This window comes from Rhinatrema bivittatum, chromosome 19 (genome assembly GCF_901001135.1).
Source record: "Rhinatrema bivittatum chromosome 19, aRhiBiv1.1, whole genome shotgun sequence".
Taxonomy (NCBI): Eukaryota; Metazoa; Chordata; class Amphibia; order Gymnophiona; family Rhinatrematidae; genus Rhinatrema; species Rhinatrema bivittatum.
In genome coordinates, this window is record NC_042633.1 from 24205896 (window position 1) to 24230405 (window position 24510).

The 24510-nt window shown below is 54.2% G+C and overlaps 1 protein-coding gene across 2 annotated transcripts in view; it reads left to right on the forward strand.

The window, feature by feature from the left end:
• Positions 1 to 24510, forward strand: part of MYBPC2 (myosin binding protein C, fast type) — a 55294-nt gene that overhangs the window by 17214 nt on the left and 13570 nt on the right. Inside the window, exons 3-21 of one of the 2 annotated variants that reach the window (XM_029585732.1) lie at positions 4993 to 5022; positions 7718 to 7795; positions 7966 to 8114; positions 8385 to 8502; positions 8794 to 8845; positions 10174 to 10233; positions 13488 to 13675; positions 14411 to 14543; positions 14834 to 14958; positions 15081 to 15186; positions 17619 to 17785; positions 18169 to 18334; positions 19151 to 19257; positions 20407 to 20436; positions 22171 to 22310; positions 22536 to 22695; positions 22995 to 23099; positions 23480 to 23668; positions 24172 to 24306. In XM_029585732.1, the coding sequence (XP_029441592.1) occupies positions 4993 to 5022; positions 7718 to 7795; positions 7966 to 8114; positions 8385 to 8502; positions 8794 to 8845; positions 10174 to 10233; positions 13488 to 13675; positions 14411 to 14543; positions 14834 to 14958; positions 15081 to 15186; positions 17619 to 17785; positions 18169 to 18334; positions 19151 to 19257; positions 20407 to 20436; positions 22171 to 22310; positions 22536 to 22695; positions 22995 to 23099; positions 23480 to 23668; positions 24172 to 24306 (2238 nt within the window). The remainder of the gene's footprint in view (positions 1 to 4992; positions 5023 to 7717; positions 7796 to 7965; positions 8115 to 8384; positions 8503 to 8793; positions 8846 to 10173; positions 10234 to 13487; positions 13676 to 14410; positions 14544 to 14833; positions 14959 to 15080; positions 15187 to 17618; positions 17786 to 18168; positions 18335 to 19150; positions 19258 to 20406; positions 20437 to 22170; positions 22311 to 22535; positions 22696 to 22994; positions 23100 to 23479; positions 23669 to 24171; positions 24307 to 24510) is intronic. The other variant, XM_029585733.1, reaches the window with a different exon arrangement.

The window sequence follows — 24510 nt, forward strand, 5'->3', positions numbered from 1 at the left end:
CTTCCCAGGCCAGGAGAAGGTCTCAGGATGAGGGGTCAGCCCTCCTTCCCAGGCCAGGAGAAGGTCTCAGGATGAGGAATCAGCCCTCCTTCCCAGGCCAAGAGAAGGTCTCAGGATGAGGGATCAGCCCTCCTTCCCAGGCCAGGAGAAGTTCTCAGGATGAGGGGTCAGCCCTCCTTCCCAGGCCAGGAGAAGTTCTCAGGGTGGGGGATCAGCCCTCCTTCCCAGGCCAGGAGAAGGTCTCAGGATGAGGGGTCAGCCCTGCTTCCCAGGCCAGGAGAAGGTCTCAGGGTGGGGGATCAGCCCTCCTTCCCAGGCCAGGAGAAGGTCTCAGGATGAGGGGTCAGCCCTGCTTCCCAGGCCAGGAGAAGGTCTCAGGGTGGGGGATCAGCCCTCCTTCCCAGGCCAGGAGAAGGTCTCAGGATGAGGGGTCAGCCCTGCTTCCCAGGTCAGGAGAAGGTCTCAGGATGGGGGGACAGCCCTCCTTCCCAGGCCAGGAGAAGATCTCAGGATGGGGGGACAGCCCTCCTTCCCAGGCCAGGAGAAGATCTCAGGATGAGGGATCAGCCCTCCTTCCCAGGCCAGGATAAGGTCTCAGGATGAGGGGTCAGCTCTCCTTCCCAGGCCAGGAGAAGATCTCAGGATGAGGGACAGCCCTCCTTTCCAGGCCAGGAGGTCTCAGGATGAGGGGACAGCCCTGCTTCCCAGACCAGGAGGTCTCAGGATGGGGGGACAGCCCTGCTTCCCAGGCCAGGATAAGATCTCAGGATGGGGGGACAGCCCTCCTTCCCAGGCCAGGAGAAGGTCTCAGGATGAGGGGTCAGCCCTCCTTCCCAGGCCAAGAGAAGGTCTCAGGATGAGGGATCAGCCCTCCTTCCCAGGCCAAGAGAAGGTCTCAGGATGAGGGATCAGCCCTCCTTCCCAGGCCAGGAGAAGGTCTCAGGATGAGGGGTCAGCCCTCCTTCCCAGGCCAGGAGAAGGTCTCAGGATGAGGGGTCAGCCCTCCTTCCCAGGCCAGGAGAAGGTATCAGGATGAGGGGTCAGCCCCTCCTTCCCAGGCCAGGAGAAGGTCTCAGGGTGGGGGACAGCCCTGCTTCCCAGGCCAGGAGAAGGTCTCAGGATGAGGGGTCAGCCCTCCTTCCCAGGCCAGGAGAAGGTCTCAGGGTGGAGGACAGCCCTGCTTCCCAGGCCAGGAAAAGGTCTCAGGATGAGGGGTCAGCCCTGCTTCCCAGGCCAGGAGAAGGTCTCAGGATGGGGGGACAGCCCTCCTTCCCAGGCCAAGAGACGGTCTCAGTGTGGGGAACAGCCCTCCTTCCCAGGCCAGGAGAAGATCTCAGGATGGGGGGACAGCCCTCCTTCCCAGGCCAGGAGAAGATCTCAGGATGAGGGATCAGCCCTCCTTCCCAGGCCAGGATAAGGTCTCAGGATGAGGGGTCAGCTCTCCTTCCCAGGCCAGGAGAAGATCTCAGGATGAGGGACAGCCCTCCTTTCCAGGCCAGGAGGTCTCAGGATGAGGGGACAGCCCTGCTTCCCAGACCAGGAGGTCTCAGGATGTGGGGACAGCCCTGCTTCCCAGGCCAGGATAAGATCTCAGGATGGGGGGACAGCCCTCCTTCCCAGGCCAGGAGAAGGTCTCAAGATGAGGGTCAGCCCTGCTTCCCAGGCCAGGATGTCTCAGGATGGGGGGGACAGCCCTGATTTCCACACCAGGAGGTCTCAGGATGGGGGGACAGCCCTCCTTCCCAGGCCAGGATAAGGTCTCAGGATGAGGGGTCAGCTCTCCTTCCCAGGCCAGGAGAAGGTCTCAGGATGAGGGTCAGCCCTGCTTCCCAGGCCAGGAGGTCTCAGGATGGAAGATGCCCTCCTTCCCAGGCCAGGAGAAGGTCTCAGGATGAGGGTCAACCCTGCTTCCCAGGCCAGGAGATCTCAGGATGGGGGGCCAGCCCTGATTCCCACACCAGGAGGTCTCAGGATGGGGGGACAGCCCTCCTTCCCAGGCCAGGAGAAGGTCTCAGGGTGAGGGATCAGCCCCTGCTTCCCAGACCAGGAGGTCTCAGGATGGGAGGACAGCCCTGCTTCCCAGGCCAGAAGGTCTCAGGGTGGGGGGACAGCCCTGCCTCCCAGACCAGGAGGTCTCAGGATGGGGGGACAACCCTCTTTCCCAGGCCAGGAGAAGATCTCAGGATGGGGGGACAGCCCTGCTTCCCAGACCAGGAGGTCTCAGGAATGGGGGAACAGCCCTGCTTCCCAGGCCAGAAGGTCTCAGGGTGGGGGGCAGCCCTCATTCCCAGGCCAGGAGGTCTCAGGATGGGGGGACAGCCCTTCTTCCCAGGCCAGAAGGTCTCAGGGTGGGGGACAGCCCTCATTCCCAGGCTAGGAGAAGGTCTCAGGATAAGGGTCAGCCTTGCTTCCCAAACCAGGAGAATGTCACAGGGTGGGGGACAGCCCTCCTTCCCATTCCAGGGGAAGGTCTCAGGATGGAGAATAGTCATCCTTCCCTAGCCAGGAGAAGGTTTCAGCCCTCCTTCCTAGGCCAGGAGTACTCAGGATGGGGGACAGTCCTCCTTCCCAGACTAGAAGATCTCAGGATTGGAGCCGGCCCTCCTTCTCAGGCCAGGAGAAGGTTTCAGGATGGTGGGACAGCCTTCCTTCCCAAGCTAGAAGATCTCAGGTTCGGGGGACAGTCCTCATTCCCTGGCCAGAAGAAGGTCTCAAGATAAGGGTCAGCCCTGCTTCCCAGGCCAGGAGAAGGTCTCAGAATGGAGAGTAGCCATCCTTCCTTGGCCAGGAGTTCTCAGGATGGGGGACAGTCCTCCTTCCCAGACTAGAAGATCTCAGGATTGGAGCCGGCCCTCCTTCTCAGGCCAGGAGAAGGTTTCAGGATGGTGGTCCTCCTTCTCAAGCCAGTAGAGGCCAACTGCAATCCATCTGGCCTTCACCTCTGTATCTATTCTGGTTTATGATGTCATGTGTGTATCATGTTGATCCTTAGCCCGGTATCATTCTGTTACATATGTATCATGTTTCTTCACAGCCTGGTACTTTCTGTCACACATGTATCATTTATCCTCAGCCTGTTACTGTTCTGTCATGTGCATATCATGTTTATCCTCAGCCTGGTACCATTCTGTCATGGGTGTATGTCCACAGTCTGGTATCATGTTTCTCCAGTCAGGTACCATACTGTCACGTGCGTATCATGTCTCTCCTCGGCCCGGTACTGTTGTGTCACATGCGTATCATGTCTCTCCTCAGTCCGGTACCATACTGTCACGTGTGTATCGTGTCTCTCCTCAGCCCGGTACTGTTGTGTCACGTGTGTATCATGTTTCACCTCAGCCCTGTATCGTTCTGTCACATGTATATCATGTTTCTCCAGTCAAGTACTGTTCTGTCATATGTATCCTCAGCCCGGTACAGTTCTGTCATGTGTGGATCATGTTTCTCTACAGTTAGGCACTTTCTGTCACATGTATATCATTTGTCCTCAGCCTGGAACCTTTCTGTCATGTATGTGTCATGTTTCTCCAGTCAGGTACTGTCCTGTCACATTTGTATTCTGTTTATTCTCAACCCAATCCTGTTCTGTCATTGTTTATCCTCAGTCCAGTACTGTCCTGTCACGTGTGCATCTCCACAGCCTGATACCGTTCTGTCATGTGTGCATCATGTTTATCCTCAACCTGTAGCATTGTGTCACGTGGATATCGTTGATCCTCAGCCTGGAACCATTCTGTCACATGTGTTGCTCCACAGCCCAGTAATGTTCTGTCATGTGCCTATTGTTTGTCCTCAGCCCGGCACCGTTCTGTATGTGTGTTCATCTTTCTCCACAGCGCGGGGTACTCTTCTGTTACATGCGTATCATGTTTCTCCACAGCCCGGTACTGTTCTGGTCACGCATGTCATGACAGCCAGCCAAGCAGTTAGGACAACTGCATAGGGTGGCAGAAGTTTGAAGGCACCCAAATCTCCAGGCCTAAGAGGATCCTGCTTCTGCCTGTTTTAGGGCCTGGGGACAGGGCCAGCACAGCTTCAATGGGTGCCCCAGCTCTCACTGCAAGACACCAGGGAGCTCATCACCCACGTGAGATGACAATGCCCTTGCCAGCAAGTCCAGATCCAGTAAAAGGATTCTGGGGTCAGCTCTGCCAGTTTCAAGCACCCCATTTTTAGAAAGCTCGCAGGCTGTGCAATGTCACATGATTCCTGGGGTCCCCAGCCTCTCCCAGGCTCTGTGACATCACATATCCTCCACTTATTTATTTATTTTTATTTATTTTGGATTTTTATATACCGGCATTCGAGACCGCAGTCACATCATGCTGGTTCACATAAAACAGGGGTGCATAGTAAACATAAACCATAAACTTCTCACAAGCTCTGTGATGGCACACAATCCCTGGGGTCACCTGTCACCCAAAAATCGCGGTGAATTCACGCTGCCCCCCACTGCTCACAGACTTTGTGTTATCACACAATCCCTGGAATCTCCTGCCTCTCAAACACTCTGTGACATCCCATACCCCTCACGTCTCACAGACTATGTGATGTCACACTCTCCCTAGTTCTCCCACCACTCCCAGGGTCTGTGACATCACACTATCCCCAGGATCTCCCCATCTCTCACATGCTCTGTGAAATCGCAGTAGTCCAGGCAGGACATGGCTTCCATCTCTGACCCAGATGTGGCCAGGGCTGGGGGGGGGGGGGGAAGAGGGGTTGTTGATTTAGATTTGGACCTCCTGCTGTGAGGTCATGGAAAAGGGGTGTGGCAGTATTACCAGCACGTTTCTCCTCAACAACTGATGTCATAGTGGCAGAAGGTCCAACGCGTCGAAATGTGTCACCACCCCTCTTGCCAAGGGTCCGCCGATGCCAGGAGGGACCAGTGAGACTGGGGCAAGATTGCTTTCAGAAGAAGAGACAGCACACCAGTCAGACACACACGCGCCTATTCACCTATCTCTCTTCTCGTTGTCTGACTTGCAGGGGCCCGAGATGGGGAACTGCCCGAGGATGGTAAGATCTGTGCACACAAACATGAATGATTTAATATAGCAGAATTCAGAGGGGGCCAGGATTGGGGAGCAGAGGGGAGAGATCTTTCCTGTTGAGCCTGTGACAGAGGGGCAACCAAATTCAGACACCATTATAAAACAATAGGAACTCTGTGCTGAAACATGATTGCATTACCTGAACTGTATCACAGCACCCAGGGACTTCCAACAACGAGACACGACTGCATTACCTGCGCTGAATCAGAGCACCCAGGATCCTCCAGCACTGAGACACAAACTGCATTACCTGCACTGAATCACAGCACCAAGAGACCTCCAGCACTGAGACACGACTGCATTACCTGCGGAATCAGAGCCACAGACCTCCAGGCACTGAGACACAACTGCATTCCTGCGCGAATCAGAGCAACCAGGATCCTCCAGACTGAGACACGACTGCATTACTGCGCTGAATCAGAGCAACCAGGATCCTCCAGCACTGAGACACGACTGCATTACCTGCGCTGAATCAGAGCACCCAGGATCCTCCAGCACTGAGACACGACTGCATTACCTGCGCTGAATCAGAGCACCCAGGATCCTCCAGCACTGAGACACGACTGCATTACCTGCGCTGAATCAGAGCACCCAGGATCCTCCAGCACTGAGACACGACTGCATTACCTGCGCTGAATCAGAGCACCCAGGATCCTCCAGCACTGAGATACGATTGCATTAACTGCACTGAATCAGAGCACACAGGATCCTCCAGCACTGAGACACGACTGCATACCTGCGCTGAATCAGAGCACCCAGGATCCTCCAGCACTAGATACGACTGCATTACCTGCGCTGAATCAGAGCACCCCGGATTCCTCCAGCACTGAGACACGACTGCATTACCTGCGCTGCATCAGAGCACCCAGGATCCTCCAGCACTTGAGACACGACTGCCATACCTGCGCTGAATCAGAGCACCCAGGATGCTCCAGCACTGAGACACGACTGCATTACCTGCGCTGAATCAGAGCACCCAGGATCCTCCAGCACTGAGATACAACTGCATTACCTGCACTGAATCACAGCACCCAGGATCCTCCAGCACTGAGACACGACTGCATTACCTGCGCTGTATCACAGCACCCAGGATCCTCCAGCACTGAGACACGGACTGCATTACTTCCGCTGAATCAGAGCACCCAGGATCCTCCAGTACTGAGACACGACTGCATTACCTGCGCTGAATCACAGCACCCAGGATCCTCCAGTACTGAGACACGACTGCATTACCTGCGCTGAATCACAGCACCCAGGATCCTCCAGCACTGAGACACGACTGCATTACCTGTGCTGAATCAGAGCACCCAGGATCCTCCAGTACTGAGACACGACTGCATTACCTGTGCTGAATCAGAGCACCCAGGATTCTCCAGCACTGAGATACGATTGCAACACCTGCGCTGTATCACAGCACCCAGGATCCTCCAGCACTGAGACACGACATGCATTACCTGCGCTGAATCACAGCACCAAGAGACCTCCAGCACTGAGACATGAATGCATTACCTGCGCTGAATCAGAGCACCCGGGATCCTCCAGCACTGAGACACGACTGCATTACCTGTGCTGTATCACAGCACACAGGATCTTCCAGCACTGAGACACGACTGCATTACCTGCGCTGAATCACAGCACCAAGAGACCTCCAGCACTGAGACACGACTGCATTACTTGCACTGTATCACAGCACCCAGGATCCTCCAGCACTGAGACACAAGTGCATTACCTGCGCTGTATCACAGCACCCGGGGACTTCCAGCACTGAGACACGACTGCATTACCTGTGCTATATCACAGCACACAGGATCTTCCAGCACTGAGACACGACTGCATTACCTGCGCTGAATCACAGCACCAAGAGACCTCCAGCACTGAGACATGAATGCATTACCTGCGCTGAATCAGAGCACCCGGGATCCTCCAGCACTGAGACACGACTGCATTACCTGCGCTGCATCACAGAACCCGGGGACTTCCAGCACTGAGACACGACTGCATTACCTGTGCTATATCACAGCACACAGGATCTTCCAGCACTGAGACACGACTGCATTACCTGCGCTGAATCACAGCACCAAGAGACCTCCAGCACTGAGACATGAATGCATTACCTGCGCTGAATCAGAGCACCCGGGGACCTCCAGCACTGAGACACGACTGCATTACCTGCGCTGTATCACAGCACCCGGGGACTTCCAGCACTGAGACACGACTGCATTACCTGCGCTGCATCACAGCACCCGGGGACTTCCAGCACTGAGACACGACTGCATTACCTGCGCTGAATCAGAGCACCCAGGATCTTCCAGCACTGAGACACAACTGCATTACCTGCGCTGAATCACAGCACCAAGAGACCTCCAGCACCGAGATACGACTGCATTACCAGTTCCTGGGTTCCGTATTTCCAGCCTTCCATTGATGACCTCTGTGACCTTCAGGGTGCTTTATCTCCTCCCTGGCAGCCAATAATGCCAGCTCGAGGATTCTCTCATACTTCCTGTGTCCCAGTCCTGCCTCTGTAATCCTTGGGAGGCCCAGAGAGTTGGTGGGAGTGGGAAGCAGTCGGGTTTTGAAAGGGGCTGTTTGTTGGGGTATGCTGGAGTGTTGTGCCTTGCCCTCTCGCTGAAGCTGCTTACCTCTTCTTATCTCTACAGACTCAAACCCTGAGGAGCTCCGACCAGAACTGACTGGCCTTATTGTTCAGAAACCAGAGAATGTCTCCATAGATACTGGTGAGTTCCTGCAGGGAAGGTCTGGATGGCTTCCGAGTCATTCTATGTAGGTTATGGAGAGGGGCAAGGGGTCGCGATGGCTATGGGGTAGGTCAATGCATGTTGCAGGGAGGGGCGAGGGATCCCGATGCCTCAGAGGAGGCTCCTCAGCTCTTCTCTCTTCCGTTCAGGGACCGATATTGTCATACAAGCACAGGTGGACTCCAGCCAGCTGAGTGTGAAGCCCACCATCAAATGGTTCAAGGGGAAATGGCTGGAACTCGGGGTGAAGAGTGGCGCTCGCTTCCAGTTCAATGAATCTTGCGACAATGAGAAGAAGGTGAGAGGTGCTTGGGGGGGGGGGGAGGGGTTCCTGTCCTGAGAGACACAGAGGCCCAAGGAGAGCAGCCCTACAGCTTCCTCCTCGATGGGGGGGGGGGGGGGTTCTGTCTTGCATCCGGAGCTGGGTCAGCAAATCCTTCCTGTCCCCAGATCATCACAAATATTTGCCTTGGAGCAGCCCTGAGGCCAGCTAGAGACTCCCAGGATCCATCTGGGAGCCGCCGGTGGCCACAGCCTGCCCTTCCTCACTGCCGGCCTCTCTCCACAGATATACACCTACGAGCTGAAGATTACCAAGGCAGTGCCAGGGGACTCCGGGGGCTACAGGTGCGAGGTGTTGGCCAAGGACAAGTGTGACAGCTCCAACTTCAGTATTGATGTTCACGGTAAGCTGTAGACTCGGGGAGCCCTGAGGGGCTCGGCTAGAGCTGGGGCAGGGGGACCATGGTGGTCCTTGTAGCCGGTCTGGAGGTGTTGGACCTCACTTAGGCTCTGACCTTCTCCCCGCTCCTGGCCTCTCCATTCTACCAAGGACCATTCTGCCTCTCCCCCCCAACCACATATGGCTTTCGGTACAGAAATAATCACAATTAAAGCCTTGGCAGAGCGACCAGATGAGGCCCTTCCGTCCAGAAGACAAAGCTCTTATTAAAATGAAATCTCTCTTTTCTTTCTAGGAACAAGTGGAACAGAGGAGAAAGGAGGAATCTTAGAAAGCTTCAAACGAACGTGAGCACGTCACCTCCCATTACCTTTCCACTCTTAGCTGCCATGAGCAATGAGTCCCTACAGCGCCTCCTGCTGGGAGAGGCTGGGACTGCAGGAGCTGTGACTCCCCCCACACCCGTGCTCCTGCACCATTCCCCTACAGCATCTCCTGCTGGGAGAGGCTGGGACTGCAGGAGCTGTGACTCCCCCACACCCAGCGCTCCTGCACCATTCCCTACAGCGCCTCCTGCTGGGAGAGCCTGGGAGGCAGGAGCTGTGACTCCCCCACACCCAGCGCTCCTGCACCATTCCCTACAGCACCTCCTGCTGGGAGAGGCCTGGGACTGCAGGAGCTGTGACTCCCCCACCCAAGCGCTCCTGCACCATTCCCTACAGAGCCCTCCTTGCTGGGGAGAGCCTGGGACTTGCAGGAGCTGTGACCTCCCCACACCCAGCGCTCCTGCAACCATTCCCTACAGCACCTCCTGCTGGGAAAGGCTGGGACTGCAGGAGCTGTGACTCCCCCACACACCAGTGCTCTTGCATCCATTCCCCTACAGCAATCTCCTGCTGGGAGAGCCTGGGGACTGCAGGAGCTGTGACCTCCACGACCACCCAGCTTCCTGCACCAATTCCCTACAAGCAACTCTCCTGCTGGGAGAGGCTGGGAACTGCAGGAGCTGTGACTCCCCCAATACCCAGTGCTCCTGCACCATTCCCTACAGCATCTCCTGCTGGGAGAGGCTGGGACGTGCATTGGTAGCTGTGACTCCCACCCCCCAGCGCTCCTGCATCCATTCCCTACAGCGCCTCCTGCTCGGGAGAGGCTGGGACTGCAGGCGGTGGACTCCCCAACCCCCCAGCGCGCCTGCACCGTTCCCTACAGGCACCTCCTGCTGGGGAGAGGCTGGGACTAGCAGGAAGCTGTGACTCCCCCCCACAGCCAGCGTGGCCTGCACCATTCCCTACAACAGCGACCTCCATGCTGGGAGAGGCTGGGACTTGCAGGACCTGTGACTCCCTCCCCCACACCCAGTGCTCCTGCACCATTCCCTACCAGCATCATCCTGCTGGAGAGCCTGGGACTGCAGGAGCTGTGACTCCTCCCACAACCCCAGCGCTCCTGCACCATTCCCTACAGCACCTCCTGCTGGGAGAGGCTGGGACTGCAGGAGCTGTGGACTTCCCCCACACCCAGTGCTCCTGCACCATTCCCTACAGCATCTCCTGCTGGGAGAGCCTGGGACTGCAGGAGCTGTGACTCCTCCCACACCCAGTGCTCCTGCACCATTCCCTACAGCACCTCCTACTGATGCTGTCTGACTGTCTCCTTTCTCTTCTTGTTTCAGGGGAGATACCAAGGATGATAATGCCGGAGAACTGGATTTCAGTGCTTTATTAAAGAAAAGGTGCGTATCAGCGTACATCCTGCCATTAGCCTGTGTATGCCTCAGGAAAGTAGGTTCCTGCAGCTGCCACTGGCTGAGGAGGCCTGCAGCCTCATATGCAGTCTGTCCATCCGTCATATTCATTTAGCATTATAATTCTCATCACTTTCTTAGAGATCCCCTGTGATTATCTTATGGTTTTCTGAATTCAGATACTGTCCTCATCTCCACCACCTCCACTGGGAGGCCGTTCCACGCATCCACCACCCTCTCTGTAAAGAAATATTTCCTAAGATGACTCCTGAGTCTGCCCCCTTTCACCCTCATCCCATGACCCCTCCTCGTTCTAGAGCCTCCTTTCCGTTGAAAAAGGCTCAGCTCCTGTGAATGGAAACCTGGGAGATATTTGAATGTCTCTATCATATCTCTCCTATCTCCTTTCCTCCAGGGTGTACAGGTTTAGATCTTTAAGGCTATCCCCATGTGCTTTAGAAGGAAGACCACGGACCATTTTAGTAGCCCCCTCTGCACCGACTCCATCCTGTTCCTATCCTTCTGAAGGTGCGGTCTCCAGCATTGGGCACAGTGAGGTCTCACCAGGGACCTGTACAGGGGCAATGTCACCTCCCTTTTCCTGCTGACCAGTCCTCTCCCTATGCAGCCAGGCATCTTTACCGTCACTTTATCCTCTTGCTTGGCCACCTCAGGATCATCAGATGCAGTCACCCCCAGATCCTGCTCTTCCTTTGTGCTTAGAAGAATTTCACCTCCAATACTGCGACTTTCCCTTGGGGTTTTGCATCCTAAATGCATTGCTCTGCATTGTTTAGCATTAAATCTGAGCTGCCAGACCATAGACCATTCCTCGAGCTTCGCTAGATCCCTCCTCATGCTTTCCACGCCTTCCTGGCTGCCCGCCCTGTTACAGATTTTGGTATCATTAGCAAAAATATAAACCTTTCCCGACAACCCGTCCATTACGCCGCTGACAAAAATGTTGAAAAGAACCAGTCGAAGGAACGATCCCTAAGGAACACTGCTAGTAACAACCCCCTCCTCAGAGAAAACGCCATTTTCCATTATTCTTTGTCATCTCCCACGCTGCCAGTTTCTAACCCAGTCGGTCACACTAGGATCCATCCCAAGGGTGCACAACTTATTTATGTCTTCTGTGATGAAATCCAAGTGCACTACATCTAGCGCTCGCCTCTGATCCAACTCTCTGATCACCCAATCAAAGAAATTTATCAGATTCGTTTAACAAGATTCACCTCTGCTAACTCCCTGCTGCCTCAGATCTTGCAATCCATTGGATTCCAAACATCGCGCTCCCCTCTGTTTTAGCAGCGATTCCGTTAGTTTGCTCACCCCAGAGGTCAGACTGACCGGCCTGTACTTCCCAGCCTCCTCCTTACTTCCACGTTTATGAACAGGAAGCACATCCGCCCTTTTCCAGTCCTCCAGACTCTAAGGAGGCATTGAACAGGTCAGCACGGAGCTGCCAGGACATCTCTAAGTTCCCTTAGTACCCTCGGGTGTTTCCCATCCGGCCCCGTCACCTTATCTACTTTAAGTTTAGTTACCTCCTCATGGACACACTGATCTGAAAATCGATTGAGGTTTACCTCACTTCCAATCTGATTTGTGTTTGCTTTATGTGGTCCTGCTCCAGGCCCTTCCACAGTGAACACTGAACAGAAATATTTGTTATGCAATTTTGCTTTTTCCTCCTCAGCCTCTACATATTCCTCCCCTTCACCTCTGAGTCTCACAATGCCACTTTTGCACTTCCTTCTAAAAGTCTTGTCTCCCTATTTTACAGCATTTGCAATTTTCCTTTTAATTTTCGCATTCCTGAATCCTTTCCCAGCTTCTCTTAGCTTCCCAGATATTGTCGCCTGTCTTCCTCTTTCTGCGATCTCTTGTAGTTTATGAATGTAACCTTTTCTCCCTTACCTTTTCAGCTGCTTCTTTAGGAAACCATAAAGGTCTCTTTTTCCTCCTCCCTTTATTTACATTCCTAATAAAAAGATTAGTTGCCCTTGTGACATCTCCTTTTAGTTTTGCTCACTGCCCTTCTACTTCCCCTAGATGTTCTCATCCAGCCAACGACTCCTTGCGGTACTCCCCCATTTTGAGAAAATTAGTTTTCCTGATGTCTAGGACCCTCGCCTTAAAATGAACCTTCATCTCTTGCGTCCTAATATTGGACCACATTGGTTCCCAGATGATCATCCACTACAACATCAGAAGTACTGTCCCCATTGGTAAGCAGCAGGTCCAGTATCGCCCCCTCCCGTGTGGGTTCTGTTACAAGTTGAAAGAACAGTTCTCCTTGCAGAGACTCCAGGATCTCCTGCTTCTAGAAGATACTGCAGCTGGGATGTCCCAGTCAACATCTGGCAGCTTGAAGTCCCCTAGCAACAGCACCTCCCCTTTCACAGCAATCTTCTGCATATCCTCCATTAAATCCATACCATCCCCTCTGTCTGGGATGGAGGTCGGTATATTACACCAGTATAAATAGATGTTCCAGTCCCTCTTTCCAGACTAACCCACAGTGCCACCTCCTTACCTAAGCCCAGCAGTACTGTTGCTTTAAGGCTGTTCTTTATGTATATAATGCCAGGCCTCCTCCTTTCCTCCCTGAATAGCTGGTTGCCCTATATCCCAGGTCTCCGTGACAGCTCCTATATCTCAATCAGCTTCTTCTGTGACTGCCTGTAGATCTGGGACTTTATGAGCATTAGTGTACAGAGCTTTCCAGCTATTGTGCTTTTCCCCATCTCTGTGTGAGTATTTAATGTTTTACTTACCTTAAGGTTTTGTTCACCCATCCCCCGATGATTCTAGTTTAAAGCCCTCCTCAGTAGGTTTGCCATTCTGGGTTGCAAGACAACGTGCCCCTCCCCCCCCCCCTTCTTTGACAAGTGGATCCCATCTCTGCTTAGCAATCCTTGATCCATGATCCATGATCCATGATCCAGGAAGCCAAAACGCTCACGTCAACGCCATCTACACAGCCGTTCATTTATCTCCAGCATGCAAGCTTCCCTGCCTGGGCCTTTATCCTGGCTGGGAGTTCAGTCACTGTGGCTAGCAGTTCTTACATCACGCCGAACCAGGCCGGCGTTCTCACTGATTCAGTGTGTCAGGAGCATCGTAGACTCTGGTCAACCCCAACCATCTCCAGTCGCTGCATGAGTCAGAGGCAGGTGTTACCGCGGTGGCATGGCCGTTCTCCCGGAAAACCTTGAGCCTCTTTCTTGCCGCAGGGAGGTGGAGAAGAAGAAAAAGCAGGAGGAGGAAGGGATGGAAGGGATACCCCCGGATGTCTGGGAGATGCTGAAGAATGCCAAGCCCAGCGAGTACGAGCGGATCGCCTTCCAGTATGGCGTCACCGACCTCCGAGGCATGCTGAAACGTCTCAAGAAGGTGAAGGTGGTGGTCAAGAAGAGCGACGGTGAGTGGGCAGGAGCGCACATCCGCCAGTTCATTGGTAGAGGGCAGCCAAAGAGCAGAACGTTAGCCAAACCCCTCCCCCCCCAAGGGAATGTCATCAAAGTGATTGGGCAGAGAAGGCACCTTGATTGGGTTAGCTGACGTTTCATGAGGCAAACGTTTCTGGGCTAATAATGTAGCAGCACGACCACATCCTTGGTAGTCAAAGTAGCTTGTCTTTTACAAGTATGTGGCAGCCCTGGTCATGGTCCTCCCAGTTAACGTCCTGGTTTTCTTGACATTAACGTTCACATCGCCCCAGACAGTCGAGGGAGACTGGCGCGAAGACAAGGAAGAGCCAAGTTTGGTAAAAGGGTCTGCATCAAAATTAAACCCCAGGAAAACGATGTCTGCTGGGGCTCTGAAAGGCAACGTCTAGTCGCCTTTTCCCCTCCCTCATCCCACCCTGCTAGTCCTGGTTGCTCCTGGAGGAAATGGGATTCCTTGCAGACATGGTTGGTATATTTGTTTTGTTATTAGGGCCAAAGCAAAAATGATCCAAAGCGAGGATAATCCATGTGCTCTGGATAATTCTTCCATCCATGTGATAAAGGTATCAGTGCTCTGATTACATTGGAGGTGAAAGGAGCAGCATATTGAGTTGAGATGAGTCCTGGGGGAGGGGGAAGAGGAGGGGGGTAGGCCAGGAAAGAGGATCCAAGCCTGACATGAGCATGGCACTGTCTTCCGCCCACAGCCTTCACTAAGAGGCTGGATTCCTGCTACCAGGTGGATAAAGGTCAAAGGATTAAGATGCATGTGGAGATCGGTAACCCGGACGTCCATGTAAAATGGCTGAAGAACGGGCAGGAGATCCGTCCCAGTGCCAAGTAAGGCAAACTGTGAGAGTCCACTAGACTGACTGGGGTCAGTGATGGGAGGAGTGAGTGAGACTCCACTGCAGTGTGTGAGGTCAGGGATAGGAGGAGTGAGTGAGACTGTCGCAGTGTGTGCAGTCAGGGATGGGAGGACTGAGTGAGACTCCATTGCAGTGGGAGAGGTCAGGGATAGTAGCAGCGAGTGAATTTGTCTTAGAGAAGGTTTGGTGGATTGCTTGGGGGCAGGCCCTGCCTTTCCCCCTCATTCTCCACTCACGGCCACACTCTCTGTCCCTTCTCAGGTTCGTCTATGAGAATGTGGGCCTGAAGCGGGTGCTCACCATTAACAAGTGTACACTGGCAGATGATGCAGCCTATGAGTGTGTCTGTGGGGAAGAGAAGTGTTACACCGAGCTTTTTGTGAGAGGTAAGTGGGAGGATGGGGGAGGGCAAGGGGGAGCTGCTCACTCTGAAGGCAGAGAGACTGCTGCACAAACAGGTAGTGAGTTGCATGGCTCATCCACCCCGAGTCTCTCTGTTTCCAACCAGAGCCCCCAGTGACGATTGAAAAGCCATTGGATGACCAGCAGGTGTTTGTGGGAGATAAGCTGGAGTTGGAGGTGACAGTGTCAGAGGAGGGAGCCCAGGTTATGTGGTGAGTGATACACCCCTGTGGTAAGGGTTCCTCGTGCTTTGAACTGATGAGGCACCATATTTCCATGTGATGGCTCTGGGTCTGGCACACTATAGTGGGGTATTCCTGTGGGAAGGCTCTGGGTCTGGCACACTATAGTGGGGTATTCCTGTGGGAAGGCTCTGGGTCTGGCACACTATAGTGGGGTATTCCTGTGGGAAGGCTCTGGGTCTGGCACACTATAGTGGGGTATTCCTGTGGGAAGGCTCTGGGTCTGGCGCACTATAGCGGGGTATTCCTGTGGGAAGGCTCTGGGTCTGGCGCACTATAGTGAGGTATTCCTGTGGGAAGGCTCTGGGTCTGGCACACTATAGTGGGGTATTCCTGTGGGAACACTGGGTCTGGCACACTATAGCGGGGTATTCCTGTGGGCAGGCTCTGGGTCTGGCGCACTATAGTGGGGTATTTCTGTGGGAACGCTCTGGGTCTGGCACACTATAGCGGGGTATTCCTGTGGGAAGGCTCTGGGTCTGGCACACTATAGTGAGGTATTCCTGTGTGAAGGCTCTGGGTCTGGCACACTATAGCGGGGTATTCCTGTGGGAAGGCTCTGGGTCTGGCACACTATAGTGGGGTATTCCTGTGGGAAGGCTCTGGGTCTGGCACACTATAGCGGGGTATTCCTGTGGGCAGGCTCTGGGTCTGGCGCACTATAGTGGGGTATTCCTGTGGGAACGCTCTGGGTCTGGCACACTATAGCGGGGTATTCCTGTGTGAAGGCTCTGGGTCTGGCACACTATAGCGGGGTATTCCTGTGGGAAGGCTCTGGGTCTGGCACACTATAGCGGGGTATTCCTGTGGGAACGCTCTGGGTCTGGCACACTATAGCGGGGTATTCCTGTGTGAAGGCTCTGGGTCTGGCACACTATAGCGGGGTATTCCTGTGGGAAGGCTCTGGGTCTGGCACACTATAGCGGGGTATTCCTGTGGGAAGGCTCTGGGTCTGGCGCACTATAGCGAGGTATTCCTGTGGGAAGGCTCTGGGTCTGGCGCACTATAGCGGGGTATTCCTGTGGGAAGGCTCTGGGTCTGGCACACTATAGCGGGGTATTCCTGTGGGAAGGCTCTGGGTCTGGCACACTATAGCGGGGTATTCCTGTGGGAAGGCTCTGGGTCTGGCACACTATAGCGGGGTATTCCTGTGGGAAGGCTCTGGGTCTGGCACACTATAGCGGGGTATTCCTGTGGGAAGGCTCTGGGTCTGGCACACTATAGCGGGGTATTCCTGTGGGAAGGCTCTGGGTCTGGCACACTATAGCGGGGTATTCCTGTGGGAAGGCTCTGGGTCTGGCACACTATAGCGGGGTATTCCTGTGGGAAGGCTCTGGGTCTGGCACACTATAGGGGGGTATTCCTGTGGGAAGGCTCTGGGTCTGGCGCACTATAGGGGGGTATTCCTGTGGGAAGGCTCTGGGTCTGGCGCACTATAGTGGGGTATTCCTGTGGGAAGGCTCTGGGTCTGGCGCACTATAGTGGGGTATTCCTGTGGGAAGGCTCTGGGTCTGGCACACTATAGCGGGGTATTCCTGTGGGAAGGCTCTGGGTCTGGCGCACTATAGCGGGGTATTCCTGTGGGAAGGCTCTGGGTCTGGCGCACTATAGCGAGGTATTCCTGTGGGAAGGCTCTGGGTCTGGCGCACTATAGCGGGGTATTCCTGTGGGAAGGCTCTGGGTCTGGCGCACTATAGCGGGGGATTCCTGTGGGAAGGCTCTGGGTCTGGCGCACTATAGCGGGGTATTCCTGTGGGAAGGCTCTGGGTCTGGCGCACTATAGCGGGGTATTCCTGTGGGAAGGCTCTGGGTCTGGCGCACTATAGCGGGGTATTCCTGTGGGAAGGCTCTGGGTCTGGCGCACTATAGCGGGGTATTCCTGTGGGAAGGCTCTGGGTCTGGCGCACTATAGCGGGGTATTCCTGTGGGAAGGCTCTGGGTCTGGCGCACTATAGCGGGGTATTCCTGTGGGAAGGCTCTGGGTCTGGCGCACTATAGGGGGGGTATTCCTGTGGGAAGGCTCTGGGTCTGGCGCACTATAGCGGGGTATTCCTGTGGGAAGGCTCTGGGTCTGGCGCACTATAGCGGGGGTATTCCTGTGGGAAGGCTCTGGGTCTGGCGCACTATAGCGGGGTATTCCTGTGGGAAGGCTCTGGGTCTGGCGCACTATAGCGGGGTATTCCTGTGGGAAGGCTCTGGGTCTGGCACACTATAGTGGGGTATTCCTGTGGGAAGGCTCTGGGTCTGGCACACTATAGCGGGGTATTCCTGTGGGAAGGCTCTGGGTCTGGCGCACTATAGCGGGGTATTTTGCTCTACAAGTCATGCCCCACCCATCCTTGATGGCAGCTGCCACGAGGAGCCTGGTTCCATCCCCCTCTTCCCCTTCTCCTGCCACGTAGGATGAAGGACGGCGTGGAGCTGACCCGTGAGGAGACCTTGAAGTACCGCTTCAAGAAGGACGGGCAGAAGCACATCCTGATCATCAACGAAGCCAACCTGGAGGACAGCGGGCGCTACAAGGTGATGACCAACGGCGGGCAGTGCGAAGCGGATGTGGTGGTGGAAGGTAGGTGAGACGGCCGCTTCTCTGGGTGCCTGTGTCTAAGGGTTGGGAAATGACGGCGAGGGGCCCGATTCCTCCAGGTCTGCTCCCATGAGACAGAGCAGGAGGAAAGCCTCACGGGATCCCACCCAAAGCATCTCCCCCCCCATCCCTTCTCTCTCTCTCTCCTTCCCCATCTATCTCTCCCCCTCCCATCCTTTCCTCACTCTTTCCCCTATCTCCCCTTTATTCAATACCTCTCTCTTTTTTGCTCCCTTTCTCTGTGTCTTTCCCCCTCACTCTCTCTTTCCCTTCTCTGTCCCTCTCTCTCCCATTACAGTTGCTTCTCTCTCTATCCCACCCTCTCTCCCTCCCTCACCCTTGTCTCTCTCCCTCTCTGCCTGCAGAAAAGCAGCTGGAGGTACTACAGGACATTGCCGACCTGACGGTGAAGGCCACGGAACAGGCCGTGTTTAAGTGTGAGGTCTCTGACGAGAAAGTGACTGGCAAATGGTACCGGAATGGAATAGAGATCAAGCCCAGCAAACGGATCACCATGACCCACAAGGGCAGGTAACCACCTAATCCCTGCTGACACTGCTGGGAGGAAGCTCCCACTGCCTGATACCCCTCCCCCACTACTGGCAGGGCACTGCTGGGAGGAAGCTCCCACTGCCTGATACCCCTCCCCTACTACTGGCAGGGCACTGCTGGGAGGAAGCTCCCACTGCCTGATACCCCTCCCCCACTACTGGCAGGGCACTGTTGGGAGGAAGCTCCCACTGCCTGATACCCCTCCCCCACTACTGGCAGGGCACTGCTGGGAGGAAGCTCCCACTGCCTGATACCCCTCCCCCACTACTGGCAGGGCACTGCTGGGAGGAAGCTCCCACTGCCTGATACCCCTCCCCCACTACTGGCAGGGCACTGCTGGGAGGAAGTTCCCACTGCCTGATACCCCTCCCCCACTACTGGCAGGGCACTGCTGGGAGGAAGCTCCCACTGCCTGATACCCCTCCCCCACTACTGGCAGGGCACTGCTGGGAGGAAGCTCCCACTGCCTGATACCCCTCCCCCACTACTGGCAGGGCACTGCTGGGAGGAAGCTCCCACTGCCTGATACCCCTCCCCCACTACTGGCAGGGCACTGCTGGGAGGAAGCTCCCACTGCCTGATACCCCTCCCCCACTACTGGCAGGGCACTGCTGGGAGAAAACAAACTTCTGGGAACCCCCTCCACCATTGATGGGGCACTGCTGGATTCCTGTTGAATATCAAATCACATTTCATAACTGAGCCCGTTTCGGCCTCTCTCTCTGTGGCTATCCTGGTGAGATGTGGTGGCTGCACTGCTGAACATGGGTAACAGCTTGTGTGCTTTCCCCGTAGGTTCCACACCCTGGTGATTGATGATGTAAGGCCAGAGGATGAAGCCGATTATACATTTATCCCTGACGGCTATGCTCTGTCTCTCTCTGCTAAACTCAACTTCTTGGGTAATTTTCAATCCCATATGTCCACTGCAAACTGAGCTCGCTGTAACCAAACCACCCTATCCACTGTAAACACCACTAACTATTACCAATCGCAATGCATCCACCGCAGACACCACTAACTATAACCAATCCCACCATATCCACTGCAGACACCACTAACTGTAACCAGTCCCACCATATCCACTGCAAAGCCACTAACTGTAACCAGTCCCACCATATCCACTGCAGACACCACTAACTGTAACCAGTCCCACCATATCCACTGCAAAGCCACTAACTATAACCAATCCCACCATATCCACTGCAGACACCACTAACTGTAACCAGTCCCACCATATCCACTGCAGACACCACTAACTGTAACCAGTCCCACCATATCCACTGCAAAGCCACTAACTAACCAGTCCCACCATATCCACTGCAGACACCACTAACTGTCATCAGTCCCACCATATCCACTGCAGACACCACTAACTGTAACCAGTCCCACCATATCCACTGCAGACACCACTAACTATAACCAATCCCACCATATCCACTGCAGACACCACTAACTGTAACCAGTCCCACCATATCCACTGCAAAGCCACTAACTGTAACCAGTCCCACCATATCCACTGCAGACACCACTAACTGTCATCAGTCCCATATCCACTGCAAAGCCACCAACTGTAACCAGTCCCACCATATCCACTGCAGACACCACTAACTGTAACCAGTCCCACCATATCCACTGCAAAGCCACTAACTGTAACCAATCCCACCATATCCACTGCAAAGCCACTAACTGTAACCAGTCCCACTTCATTTACTGCAAACCCTAGTAAATGTACTCAAGTTCAAGCTTTATATATAGAAAGCTCATCCCACCTGAAACTGATCCCACCATATCTCACCATGTGTGGAATTGTTCCCCCTGAATGAACTACAACACCTCCTGTCCTCAGCCCAGCTCACACTGAACCAGCCAAACACCACTATACCTGATCCTGGCACACCTCACCATACCCGAAACCGACCCTAGCATACTTCACCATATCCGAGAGCAGTCCCACAGTTTGCGTTTCCTGGCCTGTTCAAACAGGAAATTCAATGATTCCTGCTTGTTTTTGTAAACACGTAACTTTCAGTTTCTCTCTTTTTCTCCAGAGGTTAAAATTGACTTTGTACCCCGTCAAGGTAAGACTCGTCAGTCTGTACAGCACTTCCTTCCTCCTCCCCTCTCTCATTGCACAATGTCCTTATTGCAGGGTACCAACAGGTTGTATGCTGGCAGAGGGGGGAGATATTATTCCAAATGTCAGGACAGAGGCATGCTGTGGGAGGGAAGATGCAGGTGGGGATGAAGGAGGCAGAGAGTCCCATATAAATGCAGAATATGAAGACGATAAGGACCATGGTACCTGTGTATTCTGCCCATTCCTGACAAAACACCACAAAACCTGTCCCCATCCTAGGCTTTTTCTTCACACCTAAGCATCCTCTGTGCTTATCCCAGGCTTTACCCCTCACACCTAAGCATCCTCTGTGCTTATCCCAGGCTTTACCCCTCACACCTAAGCATCCTCTGTGCTTATCCCAGGCTTTACCCCTCACACCTAAGCATCCTCTGTGCTTATCCCAGGCTTTACCCTCACACCTAAGCATCCTCTGTGCTTATCCCGGGCTTTACCCCTCACACCTAAGGACCCTCTGTGCTTATCCCAGGCTTTACCCCTCACACCTAAGCATCCTCTGTGCTTATCCCAAGCTTTACCCTCACACCTAAGCATCCTCTGTGCTTATCCCAGGCTTTACCCCTCACACCTAAGCATCCTCTGTGCTTATCCCAAGCTTTACCCTCACACCTAAGCATCCTCTGTGCTTATCCCAGGCTTTACCCCTCACACCTAAGCATCCTCTGTGCTTATCCCAGGCTTTACCCTCACACCTAAGCATCCTCTGTGCTTATCCCGGGCTTTACCCTCACACCTAAGCATCCTCTGTGCTTAACCCAGGCTTTACCCTCACACCTAAGCATCCTCTGTGCTTATCCCAGGCTTTACCCCTCACACCTAAGCATCCTCTGTGCTTATCCCAGGCTTTACCCCTCACACCTAAGCATCCTCTGTGCTTATCCCGGGCTTTACCCTCACACCTAAGCATCCTGTGCTTATCCCAGGCTTTACCCCTCACACCTAAGCATCCTCTGTGCTTATCCCAGGCTTTACCCCTCACACCTAAGCATCCTCTGTGCTTATCCCAGGCTTTACCCTCACACCTAAGCATCCTCTGTGCTTATCCCAGACTTTACCCCTCACACCTAAGCATCCTCTGTGCTTATCCCAGACTTTACCCCTCACACCTAAGCATCCTCTGTGCTTATCCCAGTCTTTACCCTCACACCTAAGCATCCTCTGTGCTTATCCCAGACTTTACCCCTCACACCTAAGCATCCTCTGTGCTTATCCCAGACTTTACCCCTCACACCTAAGCATCCTCTGTGCTTATCCCAGGCTTTACCTCTCACACCTAAGCATCCTCTGTGCTTATCCCTGCCTTTACCCTCACACCTAAGCATAATCTGTGCTTATCCCAGGCTTTACCCCTCACACCTAAGGATCTTCTGTTTGCATCACTTATGTCAAAGGGTCCTTCCCTGCTCTGCACCTAAATCTATTGAATAAAGTCCACCTCTGTAAACAGAGCTACATTAGGCCTTGTCACTATCAGTGACACGGGCTGGAGCCCTGTTTGACACCGTGCCCCAGGTGGGAGCTCCCACCTACCGCCGTACCCTGGTCAGGAGTTTAGGCGTACGTCTCTGCTATGGAGAAGGCAGGTGTGGGCTGGGCTGGATGAGAGTTGCTGAGGAGTTCTAGGGATCTCCCACTTCTTTAATGAATCACTTCACCCCCATCTCCTGAAACTCAGAGCCTCCTAAAATCCACCTGGACTGTTCAAGCAGCACTCACACCAACACCATCGTGGTCGTGGCGGGCAACAAGCTGCGTCTGGACGTGCCCATCACCGGAGAGCCTGCCCCCACCATCCAGTGGTTTAAAGCATCCAAGGTAGGCTACAGCACCCTCCATGACTGCAAGCTTCCCCTGCTCCTCATCCCCCCCCCCCCCTAATGCTCCTTCTGTCCTCCCCCTCCTCCTTCCCCTCCCATGGTTACTCTGTGAGGTGCTTCTGCTCCACCTCTCTTCCCCCTGCCCATTGTTTGCTCTCTCTTCCTCATCTTTTTAACCTTTCCGTCTCATGTTCCCCCTCCCCACCTCTCCTCTCTCTACCAGGAATTCACGGAAATCGAGGGCAGGGTGCGCGTGGAGATCCGTAAGGAGCTGAGCAGTTTTGTGATTGAGGGAGCAGAGAGAGCAGATGAAGGACAATATGATATTGTGGTGACCAACCCTGTGGGAGAGGACAAAGCCACCATTATTATCAAGGTCGTGGGTAAGGGCAGAAGTGTAGTGTGTGTGGTGTTGGGGGGGTGGGGGAGTAGGAGACGACGGTGGGGGGGAGGGGGTCTGCAGGGGTTGTGCACAGACCTTACTAAACTGCGGTTACCCTGAATTGGGAGCTGGATCTGAGGGCCATCTCCTGCTGCCTCTGTTCATCAGACCTCCCTGTGGAAACCCTTAGTTTTCACATAGGAGGATCTGTGGAGCCCACCACGGAAGCTCATACACCTGAACCCACTGAACCCTCCTTGACTCTGATCCAATGCATCCCCCCTCTCCCTTCTCTTGCAGATGTCCCTGATCCCCCTGAAGCAGTGCGAATCACCAGCGTTGGTGAGGATTGGGCCAGTGTTGTCTGGGACCCTCCAAAATTCAACGGCGGCCAACCAGTAACAGGTAAGTCCATCCTGTATGATCTCAGATTCACCAGACTGAAGAGACAGACCACTGAGAGAGACCTAAACGCTCCTCTCGGCAGAGACCTCACCCAGCCAAGCAGTCCTTACTAAATCAGTTGGGCAAACAAGATAGGCCAATATGGTTTGTCTTCATCTGCCGTCACATTTCTTTGTATAATACAGATTGACTCCTCAAGTTACGCATCAGTGGAGAGTGAGTTTGCCCAGGTTACACCACCTCCTGAAGGCCTGGGTGCCCAGCCTTTGCTAATCTGTGTCACTGAGGGGTACACTGTTGGTTGGGGGGGTGGGGGGAGGCCTGGGTCTAAGAGCTGGTTTGAGATAAGGTGGGTTAACGTCCCTCCCTTCTTCCCTCAGGTTATCTGATTGAGAGGAAGAAGAAAGGAAGCCAACGATGGATGAAGATGAACTTTGAAGTCTATCCTGAGACCTCGTACGAGTCCACCAAGATGATTGAGGGGATCATGTATGAGATCCGGGTATTTGCTGTCAACTCAATCGGGATTTCCCAGCAGGGCCAGGTCTCCAAGCCCTTCATGCCAATTGGTGAGTCGGAGCAGCCGTCAGAGGTAGACCAGCAGCTCACCCCCCCCCCCCCCCCGGCCGCTAATCTCATCACTGGTGTACTGAGCTGGACTTGCTGTCACACGCACAGTGCCAGGAACTGGTCACTAGAAGGACCAGAGGAAGTTGCCGGAGGTGGTTATTACAGTCAGACTGATCACAGTCCCATGCACCACTTGCTCTGGAAGAAACCATTTGGTGCTGGGGACTTACAAATGGTGGCGTGGTAAGAAATGAGGGTGAGCTGTAAGTGGAAGTGGGAAAGGCGGTAGGAGGGCATCACTGTAAACCTCCTGCTCAGGAACCTTTACTGTTGGCATGAAACGTTGGAGCATGGCAATGTCCCCTAGTTCTGGGAAACTTCAGGAGGTGTGGGGAGACTGTGGGCTTTGGGGCAGGAGCTCTCTATTGGAGAGACTGTGGGCATGGGGTGAAAGAGTCTCTCTTGGTTACTGACTCCCTTTTCATGGCATTCTGTCTTACAGCCCCCACCAGTGCACCCCAGCACTTAACAGTGGAAGATGTGACCGACACCACCTGCACCCTAAAGTGGAGACCCCCAGACCGCATTGGAGCTGGTGGCATCGATGGATACCTGATCGAGTACTGCGTGGAGGGCTGTGAGTGTTCATACTAACAATGATAACAGAAAAGGGGCCAAATGGTCCCTCCAGTCTGCCCAGTTCTCTCTGTCCACACTTCTAAGGACAGAGTTCAGAGGGTGACCACTAGCTCCTTATCCAGGACAGCTTCTGAGATCCTCATTCTCTGCATGACGTTAGGTAACTGAGGGTGCAAGTTCCACTGTTTAGTTCACCCCCAGT